The 13,167-nt window shown below is 35.2% G+C and overlaps 1 protein-coding gene across 1 annotated transcript in view; it reads right to left on the bottom strand.

Annotated features, from left to right (window-relative positions):
• LOC124404956 (protein furry) overlaps positions 1-13,167 on the bottom strand; it is a 105,435-nt gene that overhangs the window by 20,222 nt on the left and 72,046 nt on the right. The window contains exon 25 of the mRNA XM_046879514.1: positions 5,938-6,138. Within this exon, the coding sequence (XP_046735470.1) occupies positions 5,938-6,138 (201 nt within the window). The remainder of the gene's footprint in view (positions 1-5,937; positions 6,139-13,167) is intronic.

The following is a 13,167-nucleotide window of genomic DNA, read 5'->3' as shown; positions in this document are numbered from 1 at the left end:
TCGACTGTAATACTGACTTACAGACCTTCTTCATCTCGACGCAATTTTTATTTTCTTCCGTTAGTAAGATTCATTTTATTTTTGTTTGTTTTTTATCGTTGATGATGGATTTTATCTTCGAAAATCTTGAGCTTTCTCTTCAAAATTGTTTGATCTAAAAATAATATTGAAATTTTTAAATAAATACGTATACATATATATATATATATATGTATATCATCTCGTAAAAAGTTATATCCGTAGTTTCTGACCGTACGAGATGACTTTAATAAAGTTTGGAAAGTAAATATGAGAAAAGGAGTTGAAGTATAGAGACATACATACATACATATATGTATACTTGCGATATACACGTGGGATAATTCGACTGGTGTCAGAGGTTATTAGACCGATATTTTGGACCGTTTTCAAAGTTTTCAAAACGATGAAAAAAATTCAGATCCTGAACGAGTAATTAGGTATACGAACCGTGCTCAAGTCTGAATAATATCGTCGGTTTCAGAGCGTTGAGGAATGAAATTTGATAACATGGTGCTGATGCATGGTTCCTCGGACTATGTTTAAGACGGAGTTGAAACGTCGACTTTACTACGACGCGAACGTCCTAAGGCTAGATTCATCACTGTCGAGAAGTTTCGAAAGGGATTCCGAAAGTTTAAAGAGGACCCAAACAGCGAGCAAAGCTGTTTTCCTAAAGAATTTACAGTCCAAAGTATAAACCCTTCAAAGGATTTCAAAGGAACCTCCTTACGCACGTGCATATAATATAATATATTATAATATAATGTAATGTAATACAAGTTGTAATGACGTGAGCTTACGCTGTAGAAATCAAAACGCAAATTGTTTTCCTATTAAACTGGAATTCGCAGATCTACAAATGGTCGGGGGGGGGGGGGGGGGGGGGGGGGGGCTATAACACCGTGTGAAGGAAAGTTTTGATTTTATGAATGAAAAAGGTCACGATTTATTAGCGAAATTCCGGAATATAAATTTTAGTCGTAAACTTTCCAGCTGATCGATGATCCAGTTTCGTTTGTTATTACAGAGTTTTGTCCTGGCAAAGAGAGAGAAGAAGAAGAAGAAAAAAAAAAAAAAAAAAACAGTCCCTCTCAAACGAGAAGGCGAAATTCTTTACAAACTTTTTTCTATAAGATGATACCATTCTCAGATGGCAAATAATTTTTTTACAACGTGCTTAAATTATTGGTTTAAAATTCAAAGAACTTTGCAAAGAAAAAAAATTTTTTTATCCAACTTTCAACAGCGCTGAATGTGTGTGGTGATGGTGAAAGTCGTTGTCAAAGAACCAAACACGTCAACGTCTCAAACTCTAGGGGTTTTCAGAAATTTTACTTTGATTTCTTTTTTTTTTTTTTTTTCAGAAAATTTCAATTCAATTTACATAACGATTTTAGAATTTTTATGGAGTTTTCAAAAAAATATTATTACGCAGTATTTTGCAGGGTATTTCTGTTAAACTTCAATGGGAGTTGAAGAATTTTTATTGGAATATGAGAATTGTTATGGGATTTAAAAAAAAATTTTATCGGGACATCCGATGGGGTGGTTCCAGTTTTTTTTTTTTTTTTTTTTTTCCCTTCTCGGTAATCAACTCCTGAATTCTTACCCGTAGCGACGACATGTTTTTCACATAAATACAATTACTTTCATGCTGTATACTATATACGCGAAAAATTCTGCATGACGACGATTACGTTTGAAATATTTACTCCCTGTATTATAAACAAGATATAAAATCCGGGCGCAAGGCTCATTCATCTCCGCAGCGTTGACTTAACTTTGCTGTTTATTGACGGTGTGAAATATTGCCTATGGGAAGGGGGGGGGGGGGGGGGGGGATATTGCTGCTGTGCGTACGATGATGTATACATCGTTGAACATGCCAAACTCCCAATCTTCTATCCACGCGTCATCAGAGTTTCGTTGCAAAACAAACCTTTCTTCTGCAAATTTGCCAAGACTTTACACATCTATATATATATATATATAGGGGATTCCGATGAAAACGAAACCAGCGTGTAACCCACAAAATTTTTTCGGCAATCGTCTAAACTTTGAAACAGTACCCTTAATTTTTTTTTTTCAGATATTTTATTCAACTGCTTGATTATTTGTATATAAATATTGAGAGTTATTTTGAGAAATTACCTTTTTTAATATCATCAAAAAACGTGAAAAAAAATAAATAAATAAATAAAAAAAATTCAAATCGCGAGAGTGCGTAAGTTCTCGATCTTTAAGATACGTGAGTAAGTAAAACAGTTCGATCGGCAAAATATGTGAGTATGAGAATCAAGGGGTGAAGTTTGGTCGAACAGCTCGTCGAGAAGTGGGCAACGAATCCCGGTGTCGGTACAATAAATCTTTCGACTTTTCAAGAGTCAAGAGTTTGAAAACGAATATGAAACGAAACTCAATCCGAATGTATAACATATGAATCCGTTCCAGTGGCTTCATAGCTATGCCTCTTAAAACCAGAATAAAAGCATCCATTCAGAAAAACCATGCATAGATTTTTCTCGGGAGTTGTTATCATACTATGATGTAATGGATTCGCTTTTTCGCGAGAGAAAAAAGAGGAAAAAAATGTATCCTACGTTATGGCCATATACCATACCAGAGTATCTTTAGTAGCGAGAGTCGTGACTCTAGTGTTTTGATTAGGTGAAAAAAAAAAAAAAATTTTAAGAAAAATTTGCACCACATTCTCGCGAGCAAGAGACTGTTCTACGTTGGTCATAAAATTTTTGTAAATTTTTTCGAATTTTAAAAAATGGTCGTTTTTTTTTTTTTTTTTTTTTTTTTTTTTTTTTTTTTTTTTTTTTTTTTGGCTTACAAAAAAAATGGTTGGTCCGAAAAATCTGAAAAAATTCTAGATAATGTTTCAGAGCAAGGAGAACAACAGAAAGAATCTCGAAATAGATCAAAAATGAATTGACGTGGACAGCCCCATATGTTATAGGTAAACTAAGTTTTTCATCACCGACTTTCGACGAAATTCAATTATCTAGCGATTTTAGAGACAAAAACGTGTAATTCGCTTACACAGATTTGAATTGAATTCACCGACCTCGTCGAGCAGCGAAGTATAATTTAGAAACTCGGCTATACGTCAACGGTCAGTCAACTGTGAGGGAAATTTGGATTCCCCTTGGGGGTTGAAAGGTTGTGACAGGGTAGAAGATGAAGGACAAGAGAGTGAAAAATTGGGGCAGGATTGAAGTTCCGAAAGCGGCGAATTCCGAATTACTTTACGGCGAAACTTGAAGTAGGGAAATCGAACTTTGAAGAAACGACAGAATTTCGAAACGTCGCAAAGCCTATGGATAAAAAAAAAATTCAACTTGGAATGGAGTCAAATTGTCGAAAATAAATTTTCGATGAAGTGAAATTCCGAAAATTAAAATAAGTATAGTCACACAGCGTTTGCTCAACGAGTGGGTGTGAAAAATCAGAAAAACCAAAAATCGGAATAACCAGGATTCCGAAGGTGAAAATATCGAAAATCCAAAACGAAGAAAAATGAAAATGGCGAATTTTCAAGGAGCCAGAAATTCACGGAACTGAAAATCTTCGGTCATTTGAAATTCGATGTTTCAGATTTAAAAATTCTCTCATTTTCGCTCTTTCGAAACTTTGCCCTCCGGACCTTAAGCATCGGCTTTTGGATTATTCGAACCTTTAATATTTCGTCGAGGTTTGATTTCTCTACGTCAACTTTCGGAATTTCAATCCCGCCCCAAAAAATTATTCATATATTACGTGTGATAATAACAATGCGTGAATAATTTTTTTTTTCTGCTTCCACAGGATATTTAAGACGATCACACGATGGAATTTTAACAGATCTCAAGAGCTTATTTAAATCCGACGATAAATCGTCATGAATCATTGAGTAACATACGTTATATATTCATATTTTTTAACCTTGCCAAAAACCAAGTGTGTTACGAAACAGCTTGAGGTATGATTCTAAAAAAAGCTTTACTCATACTTATTATACAACCATAGTCATAAAATAATAAAATCAGTTTACAAGAGGATCGATAATCCATTAATCGATCGTGTAATGTTTGAAATAAAATCTTGCCGAAGTAGTTTGCGAAAAAAAAACAAATTAAAAAAAAAAAAAAAAAAAAAGAAATTCGTCGATACTTCGTAAAGTTTTTTCAAGTTCTTCGAAAATGAACTCGGCAAGAGGAATTGAAAAAAAAAAAAAAAAAAAAACCGATTGAGATCTAGGGAGTAAAAATACAGACTAATTAAGCGAAGCGGTGAAAGAAAAGAATGATTAAAAAAAAAAATAAGATAAAATAACGAAACGCTGCGGATCCTATTGACAATGAGACTTCCCGGGATTCGAGAGACTTTCGAGTCGTGGTTTAGGTATTCCGCGATGTCAAGGATACAAAGCTTCAAGCGTGCAAGGATGAAACGAGCATTTTATGCCCGAGAAATTCTCGCGGAGGCTTCTTTCAAAAGGTTAACAGAGTCAGCAAAATTACATTTCGGGAGTGGATATTTCAGCTGGAAAATCAGGAAGTACGACGAGGAAGTTGAAATGGCACGGAAAAACCACAGAGGAGTTTCGGGGGGTGAGAAGGTGTAACAAGGGATTCGAAAGTGTGGTTAGATGTTGAAATTTCATATTCAAAGAAAATGTCTGCACGAATCGAGTTAATAAATCCTAGATTCGGTTTCACTTTTCGATTAGTCTTCCTTCTTCTTTTCGCGAACGCGCGTCAATCGATGAATCGAATTACACGGATGAATGGAAGAAATAATGTTCTTTCTTTTTTTTCATTATATTTGAATAAACAAATTTTGATTCTATACATTGAACGATAGCAAAAATCTCTATTTATTAATCAATATTACTTAATATGAACGATATTTGGGATTTTCTAAAAAATTGCCTTCCTTCTCAAGCATTTATTGTGAATAGCAATTAAACAAAATTTAGTGTCACATTTAAATGAATTTTATTAAAAAAAAAAAAAAAAATTGTATTCGAAACCGAAGTTTGTTTGATTGATATTTACAATAAATGTTTTTTAGAAAATAGGTTTTTTCATTCCTTCATTTGTGTTTCGGCAGTTTATAAAATTCGCTTCAATTTTCCTCAAATTTTTACAAAGTAATGAAATAACGTCGATTCTTTGGAGTTTGTATGTTCAATTTTTTTAATTATTGATTTTTTTTTCCTCAATCAATGATCATTACGCGAAATCAGAAAAATCTGCGCTTGTATTTATCTCGAACATTAAAAACGATATTATATGCGATTTTGGAAGAAATAATCAAGTTAAAAAATTCATCGCTGTTGGGTAAAATCACTCACGAATCACTTATTGTTGATACGAAAAAACAATTCGCAGCTCGTTTACTCGCATTGAGAGTAAAATTTCGCATCTCAATTATACGTATAACATTTAACAGGGTGTCCAGTTATTTGTAAAAACTTAATTCCCTAAAAATTCCAGGTTTTCCAGACAAGAATCATTGTTTATCCAGTCTCTTCTCATGTAAACAATAAATCAAAAATACGATATTCGTACGAAGAAGATTATTCAATATTTGACTATAGCACGGCTCATTGTGAGGCGAATTTGTAAGAATTCTCTAGCGAGTAAAATTTTCAAGAAGTCAGAGCTTGATTCACGAGCATTGCCTGAAAGTTGAAAGAAAATTTTTCTCTTCTCACCAAATGGCTAAATTTTTATGAACCTGGGATGAAAATTATTATATTCCAGATTCGACATAAAATTCCCTGAGATTTCCAACTTTTTTACAGGGTATATGAAATTCCTTGAGAACTCCCTAATTCCTGATAATTTCCATGAAAACCGGCCACCTTGCTGAATGATGATCCCGAGAGAATCCGGCAACGTTTTACACGAATATTCTACTCACCGCTGAACATCGGCATCGTTAGTTTAGGGTGCAATTGCGCCAGCTGTCGCGACAGGTACATTTGGCTTCGGCAATAGGAGGCGGACAGAAGAGCGTCCAGGGTGCCGACGCGGCTGCTACCGACGGTCAAAACTCCTCCAGGACTGCTTGGTCCAGCAGGAACTCCAGCAGCCGAAGTCCCAACAGCAAGTTCCTCTTGTCCTGCAAAATTGATTTAATAATGATTTAAAAATAAGAATCAGGAACTCAATTCTGAAGTAATTTTTGAGCTGCGTAGCCGGCGTTTCGAGAAAACAGAAAAATTCGACGATTTTTGCCTTTTTCTCAAAAACTGCTATCGATAGATGAAAAATGACTGGACCGTTGTGTGGAGCGGAAAATTCTAGATGGAATTATGTCCTCGTGTGACGGAAACGAAGTCGGATTAACAAATAAAGAAAATATTTTACTAAAATTCTGCAAACTCCGTCGGTAAGTAGAATTTCTCTTTTCTTAACAAGGACGATATATACTTGGTTGAGTTTTATAATAAATAGGTAGACAAGTATAACAACAATATATTACACATATACTTCAGACGGCATCCTGACTCAATTTTATTGAAGTCGGTTTGTCGTTCTTTTTTTCTTTTTTCTTTCTTTCCTTTTTTTTTTTGGCGCGCAAAATCTCATCAAAAGAACTGTCTAAGCGTATAAAAATCAGAGAATTCGTACAAAGACGTCTGAAAGTGGAATCATTATCTACTTCGTACAGGGTTAGCTTTGCTTTTCTTTTATACATTTTCTTTTCGGTTTTTCTTCGCTTCCCTTAACTCGACTTTGTGAATGAATGAGGAATAAAATATCCACTTGAGGTGATAAATTAGCGGGATAACTCGTACAATATAAATTTAAGATGAATATAATCATTTTTCGATATATTAATTCAAAGATTCGACCATTTTCCCCGCCGTGGGAAAAAAAAAAAAAAAAAATGAAACATAAAATATTAATCCACGGAAATAGAAAAATTTTAGAAAATGTCTCTCATTCGATTGTTGTATATAGGCTCTGGTAAAAATTTTAGGATAATTGTGGAATTTTTATATTTATTAAACGTATTTTGCAGGCAATAGAATTTCAAGAGAAATATATAATTTTGAGAGTGAGTAAAATTTCGACGAATCAGGATCGTGACGAGGCTTTGATGAGCCTCTTTGAATAGCGACGAAGTGAATTCGTTCCAATAGTAATTAGGATAATTCGCTGAATTGCTACGGTTTTAAAAGTAAGCCAAAGGGGGCACACGATGCTGATTAACGAGAGAGAGAGAGAGAGAGAGATTTTTATCGGAGCAATCAGGGCTCTGATCCGACGAGCTTTTATCGGTATTAAAATTAAGGAGGAAAGGCCAGCGATTTTTTGGCCACTTTATACATTTTTTATACAGAATAAATTCCAAATCGCATCGTCGATAACGACCTAATGTCTTACGACGTTGATTTACACGCAGATAAATTGATTGAATTTAAATTGAGGAAATTCGAAACTTAAGTAACGCAAGTTGCACGCGAAAAACTAATAACGCTTCGTTTTAAAATCCGCATCCACGTTATTATATGTATACGGAAGATCTGAATCTTTCTGTATAACTTATTTTTAAACGAAACGATCTATTATTCAATGAAATTTATCAAATCGTAGAAATTTGAAATGAAAAAATTAAACTGCTCCATAATATAAGCCGTCTCAGATGTTCAACTCTTCACACAACTGACTCACACGCTATTGTGCTGAAGAAACTTTTGTAACAAAATAGTAATCAATCGTTTTTCAGACCGGTGATTACGAGCCTGAAATTAGATATCAAAAATTCAAGATCCCGGATCCAATATGATGGACAAAAATTACAAATTTGATCAAGTCGGATCAAAAAACTTTATGCACTGGTTTTCCGGGTCACTGATCGGATTCGTCGCACTGGATTTTCAAAATCTGATTTCAGATTCGTAATCAGTAACCCCAAGAACCCCTGGACAGAGTTTTTTTCCCGGATTTGATGGAATTTCAAATTTTGTAAAATCCGAGTTGGACAAAAAATCGTGGTTTTCAATTTTTTTTGTTGTCTTTTATCTTAGTCACCGCAAAGTGTCCCCAACAAGTCGAAGGAGTTTGGTATGCTGACTGGGTTCATCATAGGGTGAAACTACATTATCGTCTGTTTACAAATATAAAAGTAAGCCGCTTCACTACGAATGACAATGAATCTTGTACGAAACGATGGATGTTCGGTAGACGCGTGTATTTACTTACCTACGTCAACTAAATTAATGGTATTTCGAGTAAATAGCTTTTCTCCACTTCAGCAGACGCGGCGAAAAATGTCGATGTTATGTCGACTTTGTTCATTCGTTCGCCGTAACAGCGGCGAACTAACTTTTTTTTATTTTTTCTTTTGTTTTCATAGTATCAACTATCGCATAAATTATTATTCGCCTCGAATCCGCGTATAGTGAAATACGAATGTCTGAAATTTTTCTACCCGGAAAATATTTTACACGATAAAAAAAGAAGCGTTCGAAAATGACGTAAAAATGGGAAAATGAAAAAAAAAACGTTCATTTCTATTTTGTTAATCAGTGTTATTAGAGTATCGTTTCGTGATGTATTATATTCGGCACGAATTTTAAGAATCTGACGAAAAATATCGAGACTCGAATTTCCCACTCGTGCATATCTTGCAATTGCTAATAAATGATGAAACGCAACTGTTGAGGTGTAGACACGAAAACACGTCTTTATGGTCTATACGGCATGGGCATTGAAAAGTCCACTTTTTGCGGCAGTTTTCGTTCCGTAAAGTGACGCTTTATACGGCAGCGAACAAAGTTGCGGAATAAAGTCTTTATTCTGTAGTTTCGATGCGCAGTTCGAAGTGCGCATCCCAAACTGCCGAATAAAGTAGCTTCGTCGAACAGATCGCGACATAACCTCACTCTTCGTTTTGCTTTTCAATGCCCATACCGTGAAAAATATTGTATGTGGCATGCCCGTAAACCATTTTTTGACTGCGATAATTTCAGTACTCGCTTCCGGCTCGCCTTCAGCTCGTCCTGAAATCTTTATCCTTGCCAAACAATCAGGCGGCTTACGGGCATGCCACATAAATAGCTATTATTTGGTAAATAATTTCTTTAATCGTAGTAATATACTTTTACTGGTAGTAATAATATTCCCTAGAGAAAAAGTCCCTAATCTAGTATTTTACTGTCCATTTGTTTTCAGAGTAACAAAGCCGGTTATTCACCCATCCAGGGCGTATTGCGTGGCAAGGTTAGAAGTTTCCGGTTCAACCGACTTCGGAAACTTTGAAATTAGGTTTGCCTTCGCTTCTAAGGAAGCCCAACGTTTACCTTTATTGTCTGCACAGCCGCACCGCTTTGTTTCGAGTATTGCGTAGTTTCAAATCTTACACTGTTAGAAGAATTTAACGCGATGTAGCAGTTGCCTACCTTTACCGACCGAGCAAACTCGTCCGTTTTCTTTCTATATTAAATTTAAAAAAAACCAACGGAATGAGCTGAAATTTTAACGGTGAATAGCTCTTTTGTAGCGGAATCGAGGAAGGTTACTCATATCTTGATAATCGTGAAAAATTTTCTGGTCTTTTGACGTATATATCGCTGTTTCCACATTTTCCAAATTTAAGGGGCAAAAAATGCATATTCGAGGGATTTGCGATGAAAACAGTCTCACGATGGCTCATTTCATTACTCCCAATTCTTTTCGCTCTAGTGGTCTAAAAATCCCTAAAAAAAAATTCAGAAATTTTCGTTTTTATTTAAAATTTAAATTAATTTTAAAAAACAGTCGAGGTATGGAAAAGTAAATATAGAATATCGGAATATAAAATTTTCAAAACCCGTTTCGATATTCTAAATTTTGATTTTTCTGTACTTGACCCTTCAATATATGCTGTAATAATTCTAGGAATTAATCCCCCGAAATTTGCTCAAATTCTATGGGTTTTTTCTCACAAAATCCGTGAGTTATGGAACACCCTGTAGACGTCGTGTCATGGTGCAAGGTAAACTTGATCCCTACACGCGTAGTGTATGAATGGGAAATGTTTACATTATAAGCAATAGACTTGCCGCCTGTACCTTTCAATCATAATAAACCGAGTTTGCATGGCGTTTACGTCGGGCTTGAAACTACCGTGCATCCAAGTTTTGCTGGGCGTTGACGGCCGCGTTTATACTCCAGGAAAAATCCATAACCTAAATTCAGATCGATAAATAGACTCGGTGATATTTGAAAGACATATGCCGTTTGGGAGATTATTTTTTACTTGCATAGAAGTACCTTTCAAAGAATTTTTATTCTCTTCACTTGACTAACTAAATTTTTTCGGCACTTTTATCGAGTAGAAAATCAATTTTTTTTTTTTTTTCTTTTCTAATCTTCTTTTTTTTTTATTTTTTTTTTAAACATAATATTACATTTTTGAATCGTTGGAAATGATTTGTTAATGCACAAAATCCATATAACCGGTGAAAACTGATTAATGATTTTTTTTTTTTTGCTCCAAAGAAACGTAAAAAAACTAGAAGTGGTAAGATTTTTTGTATCTTCTCCGTTTTCAACCCTTCGATTCACAAATTCTTGTGCTAAGTTTACTTTTATAACAAGACAGTATTCTATAGTTTTTCGGATCGCTGATTACGAAATTGATATGAGATTTTGAAAATTCAAGATGGTGGATCGATATACGTAAATAACATGCCTGATTACGAATACAAAAATCGAAAAATTTCAAAGGCCAGGATAGTTTCTTCTTTCGTATAAATGAAAATTTATTTTCTTTTATCGAGGCGATTAATCACTCGAAACTTTTTAGAAGTAATAATTTATCGGACTCGAAATTGTGTCAATAAACAGGTTTTATTCTCGATCAAATGTTCTGGTATTTGTTTGCCGAGGTTTGTGATGACGTTGAGAAGCAAAACGTAGGCCTGCTTGCAGTTCGAGAAGTAATCGATGACTCGAAAATTTGGTAAGAATGTTTTTGTTCATTTTTATTTTATTTTTTTTTTTCGTTTTACTAAATTAATATAAAAGTGAACAATTTTTCTGTAAGAATGATCAAAGTCTAAAAATCTCAGGTATTCCCAATGGTGCGACGTAACTATATTCACAACCTGAATTCTACGAGCCATCAAATGTGCGTAAATACAATACCCACGAAATTTCTCAAACTCTAAAAGTTTAGAATTTCTACAAAAAGTCTAGCGATACTTATCGAGAAGGTTTTGTTTATAAAAAATGACAGATATCCGCCACAGCTTTGCACTAAAACAACAAAGGATTCAAAACAATTTTTTATACTAATGACGTGTATTTTTACATCGATTAGCACATAGAAGTGCATTTTTTTTTTAGTTTTCAGATTACATAACATTGAAAATAAGGAAAAATTATGAAAATTTTACCGTATCGTAATAAATAAAATGTTCGATTCGTCGTTTCACTCAAATTATACATAAAACATCAACCCGATACGATTAAAATCACCCCCCCCCCTCCCCCCCCCCCCCCCCCCGGACAGTATTTTCAACCTCTGCGCCAAGTTGAAAAAAGACAAGAAAAAAAAAAAATAGAACGCAGCAGTAAGAAGTGAATTTCCGGTTCCGTTCAGATCCGGGCGATGTATAATGGACGATGAATTTTTTATAAGATCGGTGAGATAATTGTATAATCACGGGCTGAGAAACTCGATGGGTAAACGAATTTCGAAATGAAATATCCTCGATTCTTTTAAATAACTTTAACTACACGTATACTCTTAGATGTATAAAGGGGTAAATATTGACGAATAAATAGAAATGAAAAAAAAAACGACGCCAAAGTTCGTTAGATTTGTTCGTTTTTTTTTTGTTGTTTTTTTTTTCTTCTTCACGTCACAAAGGGTAATAAAAAAGAAGAAGAAAAACAATCGGGGGTGAAAGTCGTTAATGACTCTCGTCTCCACCCCCTACAAGATGCAGGGATCCGGCAATGACGTTTGCCATCTCGCCAAAGTGGAGAGCTGATTGATCTTTTTCCCCCAAGTCGGTATAAATCACGATTGTGTGAGACGGATTTTTGTCCCCGAAGGAAAGGCGGAAGAGAAAGTGTGGAAAACTAAGTTTTTCTTTTTATATAGCTTTTTACAGCTGGTGAATAAAATGCGGAAATAAAAGAGAGAGAGAGAGTGAATAATGAATAATAAGTCGAGTTGTCGAAAGAAAAGTTTCTTCTAATATATCTAATTAATATATGCGAAGTATAAAATTTGCAAGTTTGATAAAAATAAAAGCGGCGCGTATAAAATTTCGCATTAAGATATTTAATTAGGTAGAAGACGTGATCGAAACATCCGAGGTATAATAAACAAACAAACTTCAAAAACGTCCGACACGTTTTTTCACCGTTCACGTGGTTGCAATGACTTACGAGATGTTTAAGGAGGTGGAAACGCGACGGCGGAGCTGAAAGCAGGCTTCCGGTATCTCGTGGGCGAGAGAACTACCGATAGAGGCGAAGAGCTTTCAAAAAGAGGTTGGCAAAAAGACACGTGAGAGGTTGGCGGGTGGCTGCAGAACCGGCGCGCAGAAGCAAAGTCAGCCGACGAGTCGAGTCGAGTCGAGATAGGCGACATGCAGAAGGGACGCCGTGGCGAAGGCAGTCTGGTGCCACCTACAAACCGGGAGGTCACTCGGCAAGACGGGGAGAAAGTGAAAACCAGAAGGCCAACTGCCAAGGATTCATAATCTTCTTCGACCGGTTGGAAACTGCGGTGCAAAACAGATTCGAGAAAGAGTTCACCTCAAAACTTGAAACTCAGAAATCGGGATACAATCTGCGACTGTAACGTGAAAGGAATAATCGTTTTTCATCCCCGGGCGATAATGCGAACGACGATTATGAGCTAAGCATGGAATCGGAAAAATCTGAAGAGACTTGGAGTGCGGTGTGAAATGTGACGAAAAAGTATTTCGACGAGACGGGAAATAAAGTGAAAGACGCTATTGCGTTCTGTCTTAAAAATAATAATAACAACAAAAACAACAACATTAGCAACGATAATATATAAATAATAATAAATCGTACGTACGTAGAACGCGAATTCGTATTTCTATTTCTACATTCATCTTTTTTATTCTTTATTTTCCTCTTTCAAAACCATTTATCAAACTGTGAGCAACACCGA

Source organism: Diprion similis, chromosome 3 (assembly GCF_021155765.1).
Source record: "Diprion similis isolate iyDipSimi1 chromosome 3, iyDipSimi1.1, whole genome shotgun sequence".
NCBI lineage: Eukaryota > Metazoa > Arthropoda > Insecta > Hymenoptera > Diprionidae > Diprion > Diprion similis.
The sequence above is the reverse complement of the archived record's forward strand: the minus strand, read 5'-3'. Positions and strand labels throughout refer to the sequence as shown.